General features: G+C 32.7%; 1 protein-coding gene across 4 annotated transcripts; it reads left to right on the forward strand.

Moving 5' to 3' along the window:
* The first annotated feature begins 148 nt into the window (after positions 1 to 148).
* Pp2A-29B (Protein phosphatase PP2A regulatory subunit A) lies at positions 149 to 21,681 on the forward strand. Of its 4 annotated transcripts, none has more exons than XM_089243631.1 (16): positions 149 to 208; positions 499 to 592; positions 2,170 to 2,260; positions 3,128 to 3,228; positions 5,659 to 5,800; positions 5,911 to 6,001; positions 6,109 to 6,256; positions 6,452 to 6,607; positions 8,959 to 9,073; positions 10,886 to 11,042; positions 11,675 to 11,897; positions 15,248 to 15,308; positions 15,919 to 16,073; positions 16,400 to 16,542; positions 19,744 to 19,845; positions 20,752 to 21,681. In XM_089243631.1, the coding sequence occupies exons 2-15, from the start codon at positions 509 to 511 to the stop codon at positions 19,841 to 19,843; spliced, it is 1,767 nt and encodes a 588-aa protein (XP_089099757.1). In that variant the 5' UTR covers positions 149 to 208; positions 499 to 508; the 3' UTR covers positions 19,844 to 19,845; positions 20,752 to 21,681. The 4 variants fall into 4 exon arrangements, with proteins under 4 accessions (XP_089099757.1, XP_089099755.1, XP_089099756.1 ...); XM_089243629.1 differs by having other exon boundaries at positions 19,744 to 19,835; XM_089243630.1 differs by having other exon boundaries at positions 152 to 277.
* Positions 21,682 to 22,802: the final 1,121 nt, after the last annotated feature.

A 22,802-nucleotide genomic window follows, 5' to 3' on the forward strand; every position in this document is an offset into this window, starting at 1 on the left:
CTGCTATAAAAAAACAGACATCATAAGAAAAAAAGGCATATTTATAAATATTTAAATGAAAAAATTTCACTATTTTCATTTTCCAGAAGGGCTTTCATATATTTAAAAAAAAACAATACTTAAAATTTGTCAAAACGTCTCTCGCGCATGGATTAACGCCAGTCAAGTCCAGTCATATTCCTCTTTGCCTGATTTTTGACTATTGCAGGTAGTGATTAGTATTATTTTATTGATGTGAAATTGTCTTGTGTAAACATCTTGCGATTTTAATCCAAAAGTAAGCTTGTGTTTGTATTTTGTATATATTTCGCTGGAATTTAATTTGTATACATCAGTAATTTCCTAACTTGTTGTATACCCGGTTCAGATGTATTTCGTTTTAGCTGCATGTAGGCCTAAAAGTTGCTACTTGGAAATGAAATACATATCCGTGTCAGTGTTTTGTTTTTTGTAGAGTTAATTTTCAAACATAATTTTACTCTTTTCTTTTTCATCCAGGACAATAATTATGGCCGCTAGTGATGCTAACGCCGATGATTCACTTTATCCCATAGCTGTACTAATTGATGAACTGAGAAATGAAGATGTTCAAGTAAGTTTTAATTTATTAATTTTTTTTTCCCACCCCTTTAATTAGTTCAGCTAAGATTCCGTGAGCGGGGTTGTGTCAAATTTAGTGATAAATTTTTGTCGCCAAATGATTACCTTAACGTTTTGGCTCTTTCTCATTTTTTTTCATTGGTGAATGTTTTGGAACAGCTATTGTATATAATCCAGGGGTTTCTAGAACTTTTTCCACCTGTGGCGCCCTTTATCTGGAAAGATTTCCGTAATTGAGGTATACTCTTAGTTGGTACATAGTATAATCCCTTTTTGGTGATATGTTGGAGATTTTCTTTCTCGAGGAAAACATCTGGAAGTATAAGTTGCCAAAAGGGAAATGGAGTCATGCTTTCGGAGGTCTTTCTTTGCCAAAGAAAACAAACAGTTACCAAAAAAAAGATAGTGCTATGGCTGAGAAGCAATGAAGACAATGTTCGGGACTAAAGTGCAAAATAATCTAGTTCAGTAATAATAAAGCTATTTTTAAATAAAATTTTCTTGACTAAAATATTACTATTAAAATATCAATTATTGAATTGGTCGATTCCCAATATACCGTATCTTTTGTGTCACCTAGTTTTCGACTGAACCAAAACAGTGATGAGTCACCACCATCCTCTCGGGCACATCTTTGCATGTTATTGGGTGTTCCTATCCTATCATCCCGCTGGTAACCCTAGCAAACAGCATTAAGATAGTTGCAAATAGTGATATACTGTGTATTGAGAATTTTTTTGCCATTGAAGCATGGGGATTACCAGTCTTATTTATGGTGTAAAACAATACTTGTAACTTTTAGATCTCGGTGCAATATTGAGTAAAGAATAAATTAATCTAAGAAAATAGTTCAAAATAAAAAGAAGTTGGAGAAAATGATTTTTCAGATGATTAACAAATGACTCCCCCTTCAGTGTCCCTCGTATCTATTGGTAGAGATGACAGGTTTTTTTTTGGTTTTTTTTTGCCACTACAAAGAAAATAGACTTACAAGCAATAGGAGGAAATCAACAATGACAAAGAGACTAGACTGTATCTCTTTTATTTTTATAATTAAAGTTGGTCCCCGAATCACAAGCATAAACAAATTTTGATAAAATGTAAATATCTTTTGAGCACAGTGTAGCAAGATGAAATTCAATGACATTTGCTCGAAATTCAAGAATCAAACACCTGACAGCTGCTTTCAAGGTTATTTCAGTCATTTTGCCAGTGAAAAAGTTTCAAATGCCAATCAAACTCATTCATTATAATTTTGACACCATTCAATGGGGAATAGGGGTTTTACTGATGTAAGGAAACGTAGGATAGTTGTGTATGAAAACATTTTGAACTAATTGAACCTGTCGTTGTGATGAAACGGTCGCTATAGTGAGTGTCAACTATATAATTTTACTGATGCTGCTTGTGTATTGTTACCATATCAGAGGGGGAGGGGAATTACCTCAATAATTTTTTGTGTGTCTAAGGGCAAATTCTTATTGTGATTATGAAGGTGAAAGTGATCTATGTGCCCGATGTGATTAATTAGTATTTTAATTTTTACTTTTGTGTTTATTTACTTTCAAGCTGAGGCTCAACAGCATCAAGAAGCTTTCAACTATCGCTTTGGCTTTAGGAGTTGAACGGACAAGAAGCGAATTGATCCCTTTTTTGACTGGTTAGTGTATTTCTTTTGAGTTCGAATAGTTAGATATGAGTGCATATTGTATTTGTGGCGTATTAGTGATATATGTATCATATTTCCCTGTGCATAATCTATATTTTATAAGTTACTAAGTCTGAATTCTCTTTGTGTGGATTATAGACTTCTGCCTTTAATACTTACTGGTGGTTCTAAGAATGAATATTAAAAAAACGAATTGCAAAAAATGACATTTAAATAAGAGTAGAGGTACTACCATTTTTCTTTAAAAAACATTACTAATATTCCCTTCCATTTTTCAAGATTTCATAATTGTTAAGTGAAATTTTCTCATGCGAGTTATACGCCACTGTGTGTTATGAAATGACATTTTTTCTCAAAGTAGAGAAATCCACATGTGCAGATTATATACAGGAAATTATGCTTTATATATCATTTGTATTGTTTTTGTGATAATTTTTTTTATTTATATTATTTTCTATGGTTTTGGATGGTTTGGACTTTGTAATTCATCAATATGAGGTGTGTGATCATGTATTCATATGTGAAATGTAACGTTTTACAATGCAGAATTTATTGGGGGTTTTTTCCCCTTCTGTTGTCAATTCTTCAACTTTTTGCTCACGTCATCTTTTTTAAAAATATTTTTTTACGAGCTGTTTGGGTTCTAGTGTAAAAAGATTATTCTTTGTAAAAGAATTCAATAATCTTTGAATTACACATTTAACGAGTTTTACATGAATAATGTCATTATTCTGTGTGTATCAAGGTAAATCCCAGACATCATTTTAATTGTTAGAATTGCTATAAACTGGCATTTTTGCAAAAGTGTTTCTTATTTTCACAAAAATTGTTATTGTATTTAACTATTTTATATCACAGATACCATTTATGATGAGGATGAAGTCCTTCTAGCATTAGCAGAACAGCTTGGAACATTCACACAGTTAGTTGGTGGACCCGAGTATGTGCATTGTCTATTGGTGAGTTGTTTTAATTTGACCGTTGAATTCGTTATAACATCGCTATTGACATAGACTCAGTTTCAAGTATCTATTCCAGAGGGCTTGACCAAAATTAGTTTATTACAGAATTGGAGTCTGAGGACAAATGAAGGACAAAGTTTCTGGATTTACATAATTTTTTTGGGCATAGTGTCCCCCATAGTAGGCCCACCTGTTTACATTGCTTTCTATGGGTTTTGGGAAAATGTGTGCTTTGCGGAGAATTAAGCATGACTGTTTACACAGGGAGGGGTCACAGTCTCAGGAAAGTAAAAAAATATATACTTCCAAATTTTTTGTCTATTTGAATATATGTGTGTGTGGCCGACAAAAACTCATCGAAAATTCAGAGTTTGGAGAGTGAAGAGAAGAATTTTAAAATTAACAGTTTTTCACTGCAAATATAGTGAATAATGTGGAATACTGGACAAAGAAATTGCCAATGTTGAATTATTCTAATTCAGACCTACCAACTGTTCAGATTTGGGCTGGAGACTCCAGATTTTTTACCCTTCGTCCGGCTGTCGGGAATTGTTAAAAATTTCTCCAGATTTTAGCAGAAAATTACAATTTGGAACAATTTTTTAGATTTCTTTTTGATTAATATTTTTTCAATTTTCCCTGAGCTTTGACGATGCCGTGGCATCAATGACTACAGTCACTGTTGGGGGAAAACACCTATAGAGGGTAGCTGTAGTTCACAGTGACTTTCGTCGAGTAGCCATCAAAAGTCTTGGTGACCACATTTGAGCAAACTGGCAATGACATGACTTTGTTTACTTCGCATTCATCAGGGGATGGTCTTGGTTCCCAACATCCCTGTATAATTATTATTACTGCATTCTATCAACAAACACAATAAAACAAAGAGATTGATTGTACACCACCTGATGTGTGACACAACTGGAACTTTTTTCTTCAGCAGCCTTATATTTCGAGGTTTTTGTTTTCCTTTGATCAAATGTCTTCAAAAAGAAAATGTGCAACTGCTTTTCAGAGTTTGCATACCTAAGATTATCCATCACTGATAGCATTCACAATGATTATATTGTGCCTGGGGACAACCTGACAACAGGACCTGCCTGGGGGAGGGGGGAACTTTTTCTGAATTGATTGAACAAAAAAATTTTCAAAAGAAAATTTTTGGTGCCCCCCTCTTTTGGGAAAATGGCTGTACTACAGGTTCTTATCATGGCAATAAAATGACATGCTAAAGTATGTTTGCCGTATTTTCAAGTAAATTGCTGGATTTTTGTGAGAATTTTGGGATTTTCACCTTTTGAAGGTTAGCATGCCTGCTAATTATTAAATGCTAGTATTGTAAAAAATCATGGAAGTATACATATTATTCACATATTTATGTATGAATGTTCTTGCATGAATTAACCTTATAAATAAAACAAGCAAAATTCTTCATAAAAGAATTCAGTAATTTTTGCACGAATAATGTGCTTGTACCTTTTTAAGATTGTTGACATGATATTTAGTATTCAGAGGGATACCTTACTTTTCAACTATGAACTTTTTCTAGAGATTTGGATTTCTTCCCATTTCGTCAATATTAATATTTCTTTCAAATCTAAAACTTTCAACTTTCACATGTTTAAAAAAGGTCTACGCGCAATCTATATTTGTTTTAACATTCCAACATTGCATTCACTTGCACCTGAGCAAAAGGGCAACATTGACAAGACGTGCATCAAAAGATTTGCTGACACAGGTGACCTGGTTGATTGTCGTTGGTTAGTTTATCTACAAAACTGGGATGGGAAAGAAAAGATTCTGAGAATTATGTACACCACATCTTTGATTACTAATTTAATTTTTGAAAATCTTGTACCCAAAAACTTTGTCTTAAAGGAAGAAACTTCAAGTTATAGAAATATTGTAACATTAAAATAATATTGAAGGTTCTACAGCCAGAGAAAAAGTCCGACTTAAACAGATATTTGATGTGGAAGAGTAAATAATCCTGTACATGATATAATCACAAAACAAGATCAATGTAAAAAATCAAATGCACAAAAATACAAAATTCCTAATGCATTTCGATATACTATGTGTGCCGTTTATCCTCTTAAGACTACACGCATAGTGCATGAAGATGCATAAGGTATTTCATTTTTTTCAGTGTATTTTATTATTTTGTATCTTGTTGTCATCAGTGTTTAAATTGACTTTGTTTTTAGACATTTTTTCTTGAGAAGGTAGAGCTTTTTTTTGCTCCTGCAAAATTTAGCTTAATTTAGCTCAAGATGTTTTGTGATATTTATCACAACATCAGTGACACTTAGTGTAAGAGAGATAGGGTAAAGAAAAAAAGAAACCACCTTAGATTCTAACATTTTATTGTGATTAGTTTTGTCTTATTTGGTTGATTAGTAAAACGTTTTTCCCGTCTTTAATAAGCCACCTTTGGAAAGTCTTGCGACAGTGGAAGAGACAGTGGTCAGAGATAAAGCTGTAGAATCGCTGCGAAACATATCACAACAGCACAGTGTTTCCGATTTAGAGCAACATTTTGTTCCACTTGTAAAAAGATTAGCGTCTGGTGAGTGTTATGTTTAATAATTTGATGGGGGAATAAATTTTATCTAAGGATTTTAAATTATTTTTTGTTAACTTTTATCCAACTGATTAGATGGTTATTTTTTTTTACAGGTGATTGGTTCACGTCCCGAACCTCAGCTTGTGGTCTTTTTGCAGTTTGCTATTCACGGTTGTCTGTGCCCTTGAAAGCTGAGCTTAGGAAGTGAGTGTTTTTGTTTGTTTTTTTAATTATAGCTTCAAAGTAGTTTACTTGGTTTCTTTTAATCGAATGCTCTTTCTCAAAAATTTTTCACTTGTCATTATCTATAGCCATTTCCGCAATCTTTGCCAAGATGATACACCGATGGTTAGAAGGGCAGCTGCTGGGAAACTTGGAGAATTTGCGAGAGTCGTCGAATTGGAATATGTTAAATCTGACTTGATTCCGATGTGGGCAAATCTTGCTCAAGATGAACAAGTAAGATCTATTTGTTTTTGTTGGGAAAATGATGTTTCTCTCTTTGATATTTGATTTATGATTCCGAGTTGTTTTTTTTAGAATTCTATCTTTCTTTTTATTTTTACGCCTGTTATGTCATAGTTGTTTGTCTTTTTCTATTGCTATTATTAATATTATAATTGTGATATATGAATATATTTTCTGTAATTTAAGGATTCTGTTCGCCTCCTTGCTGTTGAAGCTTGTGTCTCGATTTCAGAGCTGTTGCCTCCTGATGACGTGGAGCAGTTTGTTATGCCAATTCTTCGTCAAGCAGCAGAAGATAAGTCATGGAGAGTGCGATACATGGTTGCTGATAAATTTACTGAGGTAATTTTATTTTTGTTTTCTTCTCCTTATATATGTAAATTCAGTTTTGAATATTTATATAGAATTGAAGAGTGTTTTTCTCACAAGCAACACATTTTACAGGTTTCATACAGCCCAGATAATTTTGTTTTTGCTTTGAAAAAGTAAAATGAAAAATAAATAAAATATTCTCAAAATTTACATATTTAAAATTGAAAAACCAATAAACCTAGAAAAATTATGATAAAATCACCGTGTGTGTGATGACACAAACTTCTCTGAAATTAGAAATAGCCGTATATTTTGGATTGTGATGGCATTATTGATAGAAGTTACAAAGATGATCTGATTGTAAAAAAAGTTTTCTTGTGATTGTTAGCATGACAAGGTTTTTTTTTTATATCCTCACTTGCCATAATGTAATACAGTGGATCTTTTTTTGTTACACTGCTTTATTAATTCAGTATAATGACTGCCTTGTCAATGAATTGTGTGAAAAAAAAATTTATTGAATTTGACAAAAGTGGTAATATAATAGAAGGGTATTTTTTTTCTAATCAGTTCTTCTTTTCTTTTACTTATTTGAGGAGGCTATAGCTGAATGTGTCCAGGTTGGTGTGACATCTTCAACAATTCTGAGGGCCCTTCTAGATCATATTTCTGAACAGAATTGTTGAAAATGTCACCAACCTGGCTATAGCCCCCTCAAATAAGTTAGAGTTTACATCAACGTTTCCCAAAGCGAGCGATATCATTCCCTGGATGTGGGGGAAGTCAGTAGAAGCTTGGTGGTTAGTATAGTATACTATGGATTGAGGGGCGGTGTAATGAGAATTTTTTTTTTTTTGGCAATGGAACAAAAAGTTTAAAAATTTGGGGAACTATGATGATATCATTACATCCATATTGAGGTGAACAACTTTCAACCTAAAAATTATTTGGAAAGTTTTTCTAAATCCGACTGGGCAGGTTATGGGACATTTACTCATGAAAGTGGGTGCGAATCACCCTATTGTAGCAGTTTATAATAAATATTGATACATCTTTAGTTCCTAAGAGAAACGTATGTATGTATTCGTGTTGGTTACTGATTAATTGCTGGTGGTTCATTTCAAATATTACTGAATGTTAGAAATTAATGCATTCAGTAGGTGGTGCTGGAGCACACACATAAATATTGAATATGCTTACACATATTAATGTTTAAAATATGTAGCACTAAAACTGCTCAATAAATTCCCCCTTAATTTTGAAAAATGTACTCGGATCACAAAATCATATTTTTCATAGCTGCATGTGGTCTGTCAAAATATCAGATCATAGCACCAAATACTGTCCTGTGTATCAGAGCACATTGTTCGAAATGAAGGACATATCAAGCAGTTTTAGTACTACAAATCAAATTTATGTAATACAAGCATATTTAATATTTATATGTGTGCTCTAACACCTCCAATCAAATTGATTTTAACACTACAGTAGACTCTTGACTATCTGGCTGGGTTAAAAAATCAATACATAATTTTCTGTGATTCCAAGCTATAAAAAATTTTGTGTGTGTGTCTTCAAAAGACTAAAATCTGTCGTGCTGTGCTAGTCACATCTCAAAGCCAGGCAGGTTTTTGTGCAGGTTAGAGCGTAAGTGGAGGGGCATTTGGTCACGGAAGAGGGCTAAACAAAGAAGCCCCCAGTCATATACATCAAGGACTTTTAAAAAACTAAAAACTGAGTTTGGACTCATCTTAGGCCTATTTTAACATTAGCTTTATCATTTGCCAATGAAGAGTGAAATAAGTTTAAATAATTTTTGTAGAATCAAACTTACATTTCATGTTGATGTTTTGTGTATTTTAAAAGCATACAGTGTGTTCATACTGTGCAGGGTATATGATTTTGTGCTCCTTCAAACAAAATAGACATAAAAGAATTTATCTTAAAAAAGACCTAAAATGTGTCCAATATTTTTATTCTGGAACCATTAATTTTATAATTAAAATTTTGAAATGCAGTTCAGTGTATAACAAACATTTATTAAGTACTCGCCTGTATTTAGAAGTCAGAAAATATGAATAAAAGCAGGCTTTGGTTAAAAAAAAAGGTGCTTTTGATGGTAGGAAGTGAACATTTATAGAACTCTGGCCTACCCAGCTTTTTTGTTATCCGGTTAGCTCTTCTTGCTGCATTAGTCTAGAGTCTACTGTAGTTTTTTTATTTTATAAATAAACACATTATTTGAATTCTCTAGTACAGATCCTGTATTCTTTGGAGCTATAGAACACACTCGAGAAATATTAGTTGTAGAATAAAAAATTAATTGATATGGTTTTTGCTGGCAGTTGTCATTCTAATTTATTATATCCTTTTGAATGCAGATTCAGAAAGCAGTCGGTCCAGAAATAACTAAGACTGACCTGGTTCCAGCTTTCCAGAACCTCTTGAAGGATTGTGAGGCAGAGGTCCGTGCTGCTGCTGCAAATAAAGTGAAAGGTATTTTTTCTCCCCATGTTAGATTTTTGTGATATGACATTTTTATGCATGTTTGCATGTCTGAGTTCCTTAATAGATATGACCTTTGTTTATGTGGACCCAAAAAGGACCAGAGGGCAATTATTTCACATTACCACTGACATAGTTTTTATATTCTTGATCAGCATTTCTCAACCTCTCAAGGACAAGGAAAATATTTGAATAGTTCAAAGAGCTAACTTACGATGGTATAATCTGTTTTGGTCTATATATGTATTGCTATAAAATATTGTATTAGTTTATTGACGTTGGCTGGTTAATTTAGATTTTGTTGCAATTACATTTTGAATGTTTTTTTTTCCAAACCGAGCACAACTCAGGTCTATCGCCATGGGCAATTTACTGCCTAGTGAGTTGTGCCGGAAGTGTACCTAGCAGTCTGAGTGCGTATCTAGTGTTGTGAATGATTTTTCAGTGCTGCTATCTATATCTCAGAAGTGATGTGTAGTGACTGAATATTTGTACTGTTTGTAGGACTGTTGCTCTCTGTGGCGAGACTTTTTAACGGGGAGATCGGCACACATTTGCACCTCAAAGTTCGGAACCACAGAAAACCAACTTCAGCCGACCACCGCTGTGGCGACAGTGGGACTCGACCACCACAGCAAGTGGCTACATTTTAAAGCTGGTAGTTGGACCACCTTTCCCATCTTCTTTGTCTATATTGAGAAATGCTATTCTAGCATACAACATCCTTTAATCAGTCATCTGGCCATGATGTCCTATTCTGTCGTGGCCATACACAACAGTGGTGCCTACTTCACCAAACACCAACTCTGGCCATATCGCTGTATTGCAATTTACTGCCATTAGTGAGATGGGTTGGAAGTGAAGGCGCTGTCTATCGGTGGTCCCCTCGAGTTCATTATGGAAAATATATTATCGATATCCTCCCTTGGGTTCGAACCCGGGACCCTGACAACAACCTTCACGATGGTAGATGAGCATGCCACTCGGGCACCAACAGTGGTGCCTGGAACAGAATAGTGTGTCATGTTGATTTTTGGTCTATTTCACATGGATGAATGTACTAATTCATTATACAGGATCTGCCATCCTTCCACTTTATTATCTTGTCAGTAGATGAGGTTGAACAGTCATATTTGAAGGTCTGGTTACTATCTTTGCCATGCTTTGCAATGTTGAATCCCTTAAATGTTTTTTGTAAAACAAAATTCCCTTTGCATGCTTCTGTTTTACTCACTCATATCTTTTAATAAAGGTTCAGCTGCTATGGATCTATATAGCAGCAATTCTTTTGATCACAGGACATTTTAGAACTCTACTCTTTCTTTTAGAACTTCCACACTTTTGGGAAATCATATTACATTCCACCATATTTCCCACATGTTTAGCTTTTTTGCAAATAACCCTATCCCTAGCATTGCATCACATGGGATTTTTGGCACTTTCTGCCTCCTAAAAACATTTGTTTGGCTTCTTTGTAAATTTTTGGTTCAAGTTGTCCTCAGTTTGCTTTTGCCTATCGTATTTGAAAGCTGTACATATCTTGACACACACATACGAAAACTACAGGTTGCTACACAGAGAAATTAATTGGTCAAATGACTGGTTAAGCCCGACATTTGAGACTATTGTTAATTTATCTGGCCCTTAACCAAATTCAAATTTTTCTTTCATATAATTTTTCTTCAAACATTTTTTTCATTTCTTCGAAAGCATAATTTTGTTTAAACTTCATATAGTCAAAAGGGCCAGATTTGTGGGAATCGTTATTAATTACCTGTGTTTTTTTTTCTCCCTGTTCAATAGATTTCTGTCAGAATTTGCCAGCAGACATCCAAGAGCAGGTGATAATGACCAATGTCTTGCCATGCATCAAGGAATTGGTTTCGGATGCCAACCAACATGTCAAATCTGCACTTGCTTCTGTCATCATGGGACTGTCTCCAATTCTTGGAAAACAAAAGTATTTTATCTCATGCAATTATTCATATTATGATACTGCTCCTAAAGATGTGAACATTATGACCCAAATATTCAAATAAGCATATTTCTAGATTAATGTTTCAAAAAAAAAAAAAAAAATACAAGAGTGGATTTTCTATTTATGAAAGGTTATTTTCTTCATCCAGTATTAATTCACTGTTTCAACTTTGCTAAAAATTATTTTTTATCTTATTTTGTTTAAAATCTTGAATTTTTTTTTGTTAGATTTCAGGCATTTGTAACAAAATGCAATAAACCTGTCAGTTATCGGCAGGTTTCGCAGACAATGTGTGTCTGTACAGTACTTTCTGTTTTCTTTATTTCCCACAATTTCAATACAGAAAGACTATTATTCTTCTTTGTTTTTAAGTTCTATCTATGAGAAGTGGAAAAATGATAATTTTACTTTTAAGTAATTTAAGTTTCTTTATTTAAACATGTAAATTTTTGTATATTTTTTAGTAAAATGTAACTGCAGTGGATTTATAATTTCATACTATTGTTCAGTTTTCATGTGTAAAATCTTTCTTCATATTTTGAGGTATTTTACGCAGTTTATGCAATGTATTTTTATTATTTTTATTTAAAGATAATTCATTTGCATAATTTCAGTACGGTTGAGCATCTTTTGCCGCTATTCTTATCGCAGTTGAAAGATGAATGTCCCGAGGTGAGGTTGAACATAATTTCTAATCTGGATTGTGTGAATGAAGTCATTGGCATAACTCAACTGTCTCAAAGTCTGTTGCCCGCTATTGTTGAACTGGCTGAAGATACAAAGTGGAGGGTCAGATTAGCTATCATTGAATACATGCCCTTACTTGCTGGACAACTGGTAAGTTCTTCTTTTCTCCCCCCCCCCCGAAATCCTGGTAGGAAATATGTTAATGTAAGATATACAGACAACTGACTAGTAATGTCATTGCCAATCCATTAGTTGATTCTTGTCACATCCATTGCATGAGAAGCCATACAGTGTATCAGTATATACCAACTCTAAGGAGGAAGTATTCTATCTGTATCTATAGCTTAGTGGTAGAATGCTCGTCCGGCATATGAGATGCCAGGGATTGGGTCCTGCTGGAGACAGAGATTAATTTTTCTTTCAAAAAAGAAAAAAAATCATCTCTACATATAACCAGTTTTCCATGTATTTTATATACATGTTCTGAAACATCAAATCTATCCAAAGTTGTATCACACTTTATCTTTTATGAGGTTAGCTAAACTATAAGTAACAATTTAAAAATGTTCTTGAATTAATGATTGCTGGTCTAAATGCAATAAAATATTGTTGGGCAGTGTAACCAATAATTCTATCCGCTGCTTCACCTGCAATTTTCTCCTGATTGTATTTGGAAAGTAATAAAAATATGTTGTCACTCATAGTTTTGTTCTATAGCTTGAAGCTTGTTGCATCATACTTCAATGAACATCGGTTTTGGAAGAAAAGTTCTCCATGGAGAGAGCAATTGTCAGCACGAGTTCATTTTACACACTGTATACCCAACATCAGCAGTTGGCATCATCAGGCTGTGTCGTAACTTGATACCTATGCAGGACTCCCACTTTCCCTACTTTTTGGTAAAATGTCTTACAGGATATTGAAATAATGCTACAAAAAAATCTCCCTTTTTTTTTTAAATAAAAACTGTTTTTAGGGGTGTTTTTAAATTATACTATGATTATGGTGTCAAAAGGAAGGGGATACCCTCCCCTATCTTACTTTTAGTCCAACTTTTTCTAATTTTTTGAGTGGGAGCCCTGCTTATGTCAAAGATTTGTTTAGGTGGAAATTTAAGATTTTTCTACAGCTACCTGACCAACGATCGTAGAATATGATCATTCCCGAAAAAAGAGTACATTCCACGTTTTTGAAACAAAAAATTCCAAATTGAATTTTCAAAATAGAATTAATCTTAAGTTATAGTCAATGACTTGAAGTTTAATATTTCATAAATATTTTTCACTTTTGTAATAATATCTTTCGGCTTCTGTGACTGAAAATCATGGATTTTGTCCTTCCGTTGTTTTTATTTTTTAAAATAATGAAATCAGCTTATTTCTTACACATATGTTTAAAAAAACAGTTTAATTTTTTTTTAACTTTTTATATATTTTTTTCTGTTGTTTGATGGTTTTTCATGATTTTTTTCAAAATAGCCCATGGAAAAGTTTATTTTTTACATATATTTAGCTACTTAAAATCGAAACTTTTTATTTCTGATATAGAATGGGTTGGCAATTTATAATTTAACATCTTAGTTTGAAGCGTTCTTAAATTTTTCTGCCTGTGAACTGCAATAATGCTCCCCGTAACAGAGTGGACATCATTGCAACAGAGTGGATACCATGAATAGACACCTTTGTAACAGAATGCACAGAAATGTTTAACTGAGAGGAAGATATCTCAAATATTCTAAATAGACCATGCGAATACACTTTTATTTTCCTAAAAATTATGTACAAAATGTGATAGGTGACCCTGAAACTCCTCTTATAATCTTTGAAACACGTCCACCCCCATGATTAATTCTAAAAACATGCACGCCATCCCTCATAGTTAAAATTTTGGTTTGGTAAAACGTTTAAAATCTGGTCAAAGTGGGCACTGGACTTGTATATTATATCATCAGGATGATTTTACATTTATTTCAAAGTTTTTTGTTGAAATTTGATAGTAATTTGATGTTGGTATAAATCTCATGTTTATGCCTTTCACATTAGTGATCCAGAGTGGACTGTGGAGGGGGAAATAGGGCCTGGAAACAAATATAGGTATATAATGGTTCTGTCCCATAAAATACAGAATGTATTGTCATGTAACGATCTTCACTCCATACTAAAATGCCCATTGTGGCACATCTCCCTGGATCTGTGCCTGGCAGTGATTTTAACTATCTGTACTACTTTACTTTCGTATTTTACTGAAAAAATATGATGGAGAATGTGGTAAAAGGTTTAAATTGAATAGATAACTTATTAAATTCAATTTAAACCTTCAAAAGCTTTTAACTAAGAAAAATTTACTTTAAATCAGTTTATATTCTGTTGCATTGCTTGAGTTTTTTGGAAGATATAACAGAATTAGCCTAAATTATTATTTTTCATTATAAATTTAAATGATTCGTAAAAACTTTTATTATATTTTGAAGCATATCTCCATGTACTATCACATGATGTTGATATGGATGAAAAAAAATCTTAATTATTTATGATGATGTAACAGTGGACATCTGACAGAAAAATCTGGTACTAAAGACAAAACGTGAATATTAAGTCGTGCAAAAGTCAAATCCAAAAAAGTTTATCAAGCATTAAAAGTGAACCTTTCAACTAGCTCAAAAGAGTTATCAGTTTTAATCTGGTATAAAAATATATTTCCCGAATGACCGTAACAGAGTGGACATTTTAAAATGGGAAAAATTTCGGGAGACGAACAAAAAAAGATTTTCATAAGGAAAAAAAATTGTTTTCAAAATTTTATTGTCAGTTTTATTTATCTATGGCACATATATGAAATGTGATTCCAAGTTTTTAAAAAAGAAAAATTCCTAATGCACTGTCTCTTTGTTTAACACTTTTTAAGCTGGGACAGTCTGGTTTTGAGGTTTTGCTACAATGATTTAAAAAAAAAAATTAGATATCATCTGAAACAAATTGAGAAATGCCAGAGAATTAAATGAAGTATTAGAAACAAATTAAAATTACTACCAAAGTGCTCTGAAATTTTGTAAAAAAAATTACAAAGTCTCGGAAATGGTTTGTACATTTATTTTTTATTTTTTTTTGGGAATGACCCATATGCTTGTCTAGCCTGTCAGGCATTGCTGATTGGGATTGGCCGTGGAAAATATTTTAAAAATTTTACGGTTAATTGCATCTTTACCTTTGTGTCCTTCATAAAGAGACAGTGGACAATCTGATTGGTTCTTTCTCTGATTTAGTTCTGATACCTGGAGAGGGGTCTGGTGTACTCCAGAGCCAGGATCCATGTCCTACTGAGCTTTAGCACCTCTTTGGTTAGTATCAAATTAAAACATCTGGTGATGCCAACCACTGGTGCTTAGGAAACATTAAGTGAAACAAATACTGGTAATGACCTTTTGTCCCGAGAACTTTTTCCTGGTTAAAAAGTTTTAAAAACCTTATCAAGTGTAATCTATTTTGTTTTTTGTTGATTAGGGTGTGGAATTCTTTGATGAGAAACTTAACCAATTGTGTATGAAATGGCTATTTGATCATGGTAAGTGTGCATTTACTCCATATTTTCAATGCTTTTTTGATTTATTTATTTTCAAATTGCATATCCAGTTGTATTCAATAATTCTACGTCCATAAATACACAGTCAATTTTCAGTAAGTTGAACTCTGATAACTAAAATATCAAAGTATTCACTCAGCCCCAGAACGTTTCCGTAATTTAGTGTTAAAATTTACTCTTAGCTAGAAGTTTTCTTTAAGTTTTTGGGAATTACAGAAATTTAAAAACAGCATTTAACAATAGAATTCAACATTTAACAGTAGAATTTGACATTAAGCACCAACATATAGCATTTAATGATAGAATTGAACATTTAAAAATAAATTTATTATATTCATTTGTCCGCTTGCAAAAAGTGAATGAACTTTCTAATAAAAGGAGAAAGTGAAGAATCGCTACATTTTTTGACAATCTAGTACGCTATTTATAATTTGTGGCACACGTGATACTCGTATAAATGATACTCTGTTTTTAACATATATATATTTTTTTAGAAACAATGTATGTTCACATATAGGTCTTTCCTATTTTGAGATTTTTTCCCCCTTCGAAATTGATTTTCCTTTTCTTTTTTTTAATCTTATTTCACTAGTGTATGCAATTAGGGAGGCTGCAACTCTGAATCTGAAAAAACTAGTGGAAAAGTTTGGACCAGAGTGGGCCAGTTCTACAGTTATTCCCAAGGTTTTGACTATGTCACAAGATCAGAATTATCTTCATCGCATGACATGCTTATTTTCAGTCAATGTATGTAAGCCAATAGAGTGGTATTTTATTATTGTGCAATTTTTATGCATTTCAATGTATTATGATAATAAACAGTGTTTCTACTACCAACATAGAATCTCATAGGGGAATTTTTGTGTATTTGTATAACAATATATAGTTATCAAACGATTATTTCAAGTTCAATTTTATATTATGGAAACCTGTCTAAAACAAAATAATTCTAGTCTGTCTACATTCTGTTAAAACAGGTTTAATGTAGTTGTAATTTGTAATGCTGTTTCGTAAGCAATGCTTATTCTTACAATGTTGATATGGATTGATTAAAGGTATTTATATCATTGCAGGTCCTTGCTGAAGCCTGCGGAGGAGAAATCACGACTACATTCATGTTGCCCACTGTTCTTGAACTTGCAAATGATAATGTGGCCAATGTGCGCTTCAATGTTGCTAAAACCTTGCAAAGGATAGGACCAGTGTTAGACAATAAGTATGAATACATTTTTATCTTTGATGAAATTAGTTTAGGAACAGAGTTGGCAATCTGTTTCTGTTTCATATTTTCAATTGCAAAGTTTAATTTATTGTCTTTGACGGAACAAAATTTGGGTGTCCATTTGTGTTATTTCTTGAGCTCAATTTGCATTACTTGCATGCGTAGCCAAGAGTCTGGTAAGTCAAAATTATGATCCGATTCCCAGACTTTTCACTAAATTCAAAATCTGTGAAACAGGCCCTTCACTAAATATAAATTAATGAAACCATTAATTTAAATTTCATTGCTTTTGTACAAAATTAATTTGAGTGTTTTGCTTCCCACAAAATTACTTTTCACGAAATTATAGATCATTTTCACAAAAACAGGATTCTATATATGTAATAGTCTGAACAGAACTCTGGTAGGTAAAGGATTTTCATACTCTCATATGTCATATCACACTCACGCTTTTGTCTGAAATTGTATATTGTTTGTTTGAATGTCTTCCAAGATGTCCATTCTTATCAGATTCAAGGAGAAGAATTTCACATATAGATGATGATAATAATATGAGTAATAATTTGATAGATAATTTATTAGAATTCGAGCTAATTTCTAAACATTTAGTGTTGGAGGTAATTTCCAATTATAAGAAATGTTTCAGAAGTTGTCAAAAAAACCCATTCCCAAAAAAATTCCCATCTTAAAAATTTGAGTTAAAAAATATTTCCCTGAAGGATTGTACTTAAAGACATTTTCATACACTGTGAGGCATGTCAAACAAATGAAGTTTATTCTTGTATGACCTGAACTGAAGGAGTTATGAAACTTTGAATTCTTAGTTTGGTCTATGTTCCTCATTTCAAAGCACCTCATTGTGGTGAGGCTTCAAGAAGGCCATATGTGAAATTTATGTCTAATAACCAATATCATTTTCTTCACATATTTCATTGTATGGCAAAATAAGTTGTTTGGGGGGTTCCTTATTATGTATAAATTCAATCACTAAAATTATTTGTCTCCAAAATAATTGTTTGACTGCCGTTTTTTTAGTGATAAAGATGCTTCAATTTCATAAAATTATATTTGGCGGAATTGAGCCATTTATGAATTTTAGAGCATTGAAATGGTTTCATTTTTAATTCATTAAGGAAAGAAATTTTTTTTACATGAATGTTTAAATCATATACAATAGAGTCTCCATATTGCAAAGTCACTTCAATCCACGAAACAAAATTGTTATTACAAAATAGTCTGCGGAGGGGGCATGTAGTGTCTACAACTTTGCACAGTGCTCAGACTTCAGACACTAGCTATTTTGCAAAGTGACCAACCAGTTGGTAGCCATTCTGCAAAGACTTTGTACTTTACAGTCATTATCCAAAATCTATACAGTATCATAGGTGCCAATACTTCAGATTTTTTTGCCCTATCAAATCAAAATTTAAAATCTTCTGGTCGGGAAAACAGATTTTTTCAATTTTTCGTATTTTTATAAAAAATAATCCCTAAACATTCTCAAATTGTGTTTCACAACAGCGAAAAATCTACAGAAACTGAGAGAATAACTGTAAACTATCTATCCAATCATCATTAAAATTTCCAAAAGAATCACCAATGGCCAGAAATGAAGTGCTAAAGTGCTGGAAAAAGCGAAGTTTAAGGACAACTGAAAAATTGCTATATCATGAGAACTTGTGCTTGAGGGTGCACGAAAATTTTAGAGTGACAAGATGTTTTTTAGAGCTTCTTTCTGTTACCATTTGTCAAACGATTATTCACAGTTTTTACGTGCAAGAAAAAAAGTCTCTGCATAATTCAGAAGGAATACAACTTGCCTTGTATAAGTCGAACAGTGCGTAATGTGTTGAAAAACAATGTCCAGTATGCAATAATGAAGTGCAAATATACCTTTATGAAACAGCACTGACTTACTCGAGTTCAATTTGCCAAAAAAGCATGTATCTTTTAGTGCCAAGAGGAATTATGTTGTTTTCTCAATGAGAAGACATTCAATGTAGATGATGGACCTGATGGTGTTTTAAATGTTACTGGCGTGACCTACACTGTGACTGAGCCATATTTTTGAAATGTCTATTCAGAGGTAGAGATGATTGATGGGTTGGGAGGTTTTGCATTCTAAGGAAAAATCCAATTGTGTTCATGAATGTAAAATGAACTCGGAGGCATATCAAGACATTCTGGCAGAAAATGTACTACCAGAGGCATCTCTTATAACTTCTGTACAGTATTTGTTCCAACAGGATAATGCTTCTGTACATGTTTTAAAATCTACAAAATCTTGGTTTGAAGTCAGTTTGGTGAAACTTGTTGACTGGCCAGCCAGAAGTCTTGATCTGAATTCTGAAGAGAACTTGTGGGACATTCTGGCACAAGAAGTGTATAGAAGTGGTACGCAGTATGAAAATTAAACATGACCTTACAGTAGGAACCAAACAGGCTTGGAATAACGTTTCACAGAGTAAGTCATTTATGACTTATCTTAATCTGACATCCGAAATGAAAAGAATAATAGAGAAAAAGGGTGATTTTTTTCTTGGTTATTAACACGATTTCGTGCATAACATTCCATTGTCCTTATACTTTTGTTTAAGGACAATTGAATGTTATGCACGAACATTTCATTTGGAAAATGTTTAATTCTGTTTGTAATTATCACTCTAAAATTTCCATGTATGTACATCAAGTTTTCATGATATGGTAATTATTTGGTTGTCCTTAAACTTTTCCTAGCACCTTATTGCAAATCTGTGGATTAAAACTAATTTGGCAAAAATAATTTTTAACATGTGACAAATATGTGAGATTAATATTCAGTCATAATAATCAGCTTGATTTTGGTGAATAAAAATTCAAGTAAGCTTTGCTGAAAATACTGGAAGAAACTAGACATTTTTATGACAAGAAAAAGTGGGGATGCCCATCACTACAGAAAAATATGATAAATGCCTGGAAAACAGGTTATATAGTCACCCTATGCAGTCCCTCAAAAAATCTTTTTTTTGCCCCTTTTTACTTATGAAATATATTTCATCGTACAACAAACAAGATTTTTTTTAATCGGGGGAATTGGCACCTATGCAGTATATTATGTAGCTCTACCATGTCTATGTATTTCTAAGAAGTGCCTGTTTTTTATATACAGTTTTCTTGAAGATATTTTTCAAAAAATCTGAATATTTTATTTTTCAGTACACTTGAAACACGTGTGAAACCATGTTTAGACAGACTGAACAATGATACTGATATGGATGTCCGTTACTTTGCATCAGAGGCATTAACAGGTGAATAAAAGTAATTTGAGAGTTTTTTTTTCAAAAATACATTGTTTCCGGTTTATTTTGAAAGTGATTTTATAAACATGTTGAATGTATATATATATATTGTGTAATGAGTGTAGGATATTAATAATAGTAATGCCCATTAAAACAAATGCAATGTTGTCATAGCAAGTGTAAAATTCAGTGCACAGTTTTTAAAGAAAATCTTGTTTTATGACACTATTCAGCTTAAGAGAGGCATTCTGGGCGTGCTGATTTTGCGTTGGCATCATCAGGATCAGGAGATATTAGATGAAACTGTCTTCAAAGTATTAAATTACTTTCATTTAATATTTCCTGAGATAAACAATCACTCGTGCTAAAGAAACCTCAAATTGATGCTCAAACTTGAAGTGAATCAGTCCTTAGAAATCATCTTATTCATTGAATGACGGCTGCAAACAGAGTACTCCGATTTAAATCACTTGATTCAAGATTAAGACAAAACCATTGATTTCTAAGTGACAAAATTTGAATTTCATTTTTTCGTTATTTAACTTCAATGATATTGAAGCTTTTACTTCAATATCATTTCAATTGAAGTAAATAATATCTTCAATATTAATCTAGTATAGTTTGCATGTTATTGAAATGCTGTCAAGTTGTTTATTAAAAGAAAAATAGAATATATGGTAGTGTAGTCCCGAGAGAGAGAGAATCTCCAGATTTCTCTGAATTCCAAAAGTTGGCATGTCTGTGGTTCATTGTGTCATACTTTGCAAAACTGATAACAATAACCAAATGGCAACATTATTCGTGATTCTAATAAGCATGTCTGTTGTACTTCTAAGAAATTTGTTCAAAATTTAGTGATAAATTGTTTAAATCGCGATAAATTGCAAAATGTTTTCTTTTACATATTTCCATTTCTTTTTTTCAGCATTAGGAGCATGAAACAAGCTTTGATGAAAGAAGCGACATTCATACAGGATCTGCTGCAAATGCTAGAACTTCTTGCAATGACTTCTTGTGTGTATAAAAAAAAAGAAGGAAAAAATATCCAAGTTTTTTATTTTCTCTGCTAGGACATTTCTCATTGTTTTTGTTTTTTTTAATCGTGGAAAGATCATCAGTGATGTTAGTGGATTTTCTGTTAATTTCTCTTTTTTTGGTAGCAGATATATAAAATGGATGATGCACTTTTCGTTTTAGGTGCTTTAAAAAATTTATGAATATTCTTGGTTTTCTCTTAAATTGTATTTTACTTTCCTACTCTATTCCGGATTTCTATTCAAGATAAATCTGATTTTTTTTTTCCAAACGTGAGTTTTCATGTCTGATTTATTTTTCTGAATAAATTGTTTAATTAAGTTGACTTAATAAATATAAATTTATTGTTCTTGAAAATTCAGTTTTCCGTGTGATATTATCTCATTTAGTTCTCTCCGTTTCTTCACATACTGTTATCTCTAATCTAAGTATAAAAGGCAATCATTAGCAGTGTTGTGTGCTGTTGTAGAAATTTTTGGTTACGCAGGATATGTAGTGGTATAAATGAGCCATTGTAATAACAAATATATATATGCGAGTTTTTTAAACTATTGCTGTCATATGCGAATGTGTGAGTTCTCTCTCCCCTTCTTTCTCTATAATTAATGTCAAGAATACATATTTATACAGAACACTCATCCAGATATTCTCACGGAACCAGTGTTGTTGCTCTTCTGTCTGGCCTGAAGTTTTTTAATTTCTGGAATTTTATTTTTCTTTAGGTTATATATAATTATAATAGAAATGGTTACAGCAGTCTTTGCTGAGAACAAACTCTTAGCCAGTTCATAAGGATTAAAATGAAAAATTTATAATGAAACTTGTGTTGATTTTTTTCTTTTTGATCACTTTTTGTGCTTTGACATGTTTTTTCATTTTAAATCGATGAATAAGATCATATTATGAGGGAGAATGTTGAAATCTTGTTATTAAACATACAAGGTGATAAAGAACCAACTTTGCTGATATATGGTATATGGGTTCCTGAGGTGTCCATTGCAGTTGTGGGCAAAACATCGAGAGAAAAAAATAATCCATGGCCTAACGGCCTGTAAGTCCTTATTCTCAATTAACTCGTTTGTGCATTGCTATACTGTGTCCTGTAAGTGCTAATGCAGCATTTCTCTCATCAACTGTTCGTCATAGAGGTATGATTCCAATTTTAAAAAATGATCAGGAGGTATTCAAAAATTACTCTGCACCAGTTTCAAGATTAAAATAGTGTCACAAAATACAAAAAAATCTAAATTTTTATGCATATATCCCCCCTAACTTCCAATTAGAATGTTGTTGCCCTATATCTCCTGCGCAGTGCCATCTTAACGCATGGGCCCACTGGAGCATGGCCCGGGGGCCTCATACAAATGAGAAGGTTGAAATTTTCAAGAATTTCCCGGGTAGGGCCTCAGAAACCATTTGGTGGGGGGGGGGGGCATGCTGCTCTTAAAATGGCCCTGCTCCTGAGGACAACAGGAAATGTGTCTAAGTGCAATATTCGCTAAGATATTTGAATTAAAAAATTGGAGAAAAGTTGTGAAAGAGAACAGCAAAAACCAACGGACAACGCATCTTTCCCCTCATTTATACTATCCTCTGCCGACTTTTGTTATTGCTCGGTTTGAAAGAATGAATCATTTCACACATACAAATATGCTAGTTTTCGACAAATTAGTAATTTTTTTCGAATAGAGTTGCTAAACAATAAGGCCAACGCGCAAATGAAATTTTTATATAAAGTTCGCCTTACAAGGGGTACTTTTTCCTAGGAAGAAGAGTGCTCATTTTTTTATTACGCATTCCAATACAGTTATCGTAAAACCTGGGGTTATCTTTAGTCTTGGTGCGACAATTCTTTACACGTTGCTCACCAGACAGAATGTTGGAATAGCAGTTCAAGTTGGAAGTTATGGTAAAAAAAAGCATATATATATATTATGTGCC

Source organism: Pholcus phalangioides, unplaced genomic scaffold, assembly GCF_987345545.1.
Source record: "Pholcus phalangioides strain wild (caught in Gottingen) unplaced genomic scaffold, Ppha-v1.0 ptg000015l_1, whole genome shotgun sequence".
NCBI lineage: Eukaryota > Metazoa > Arthropoda > Arachnida > Araneae > Pholcidae > Pholcus > Pholcus phalangioides.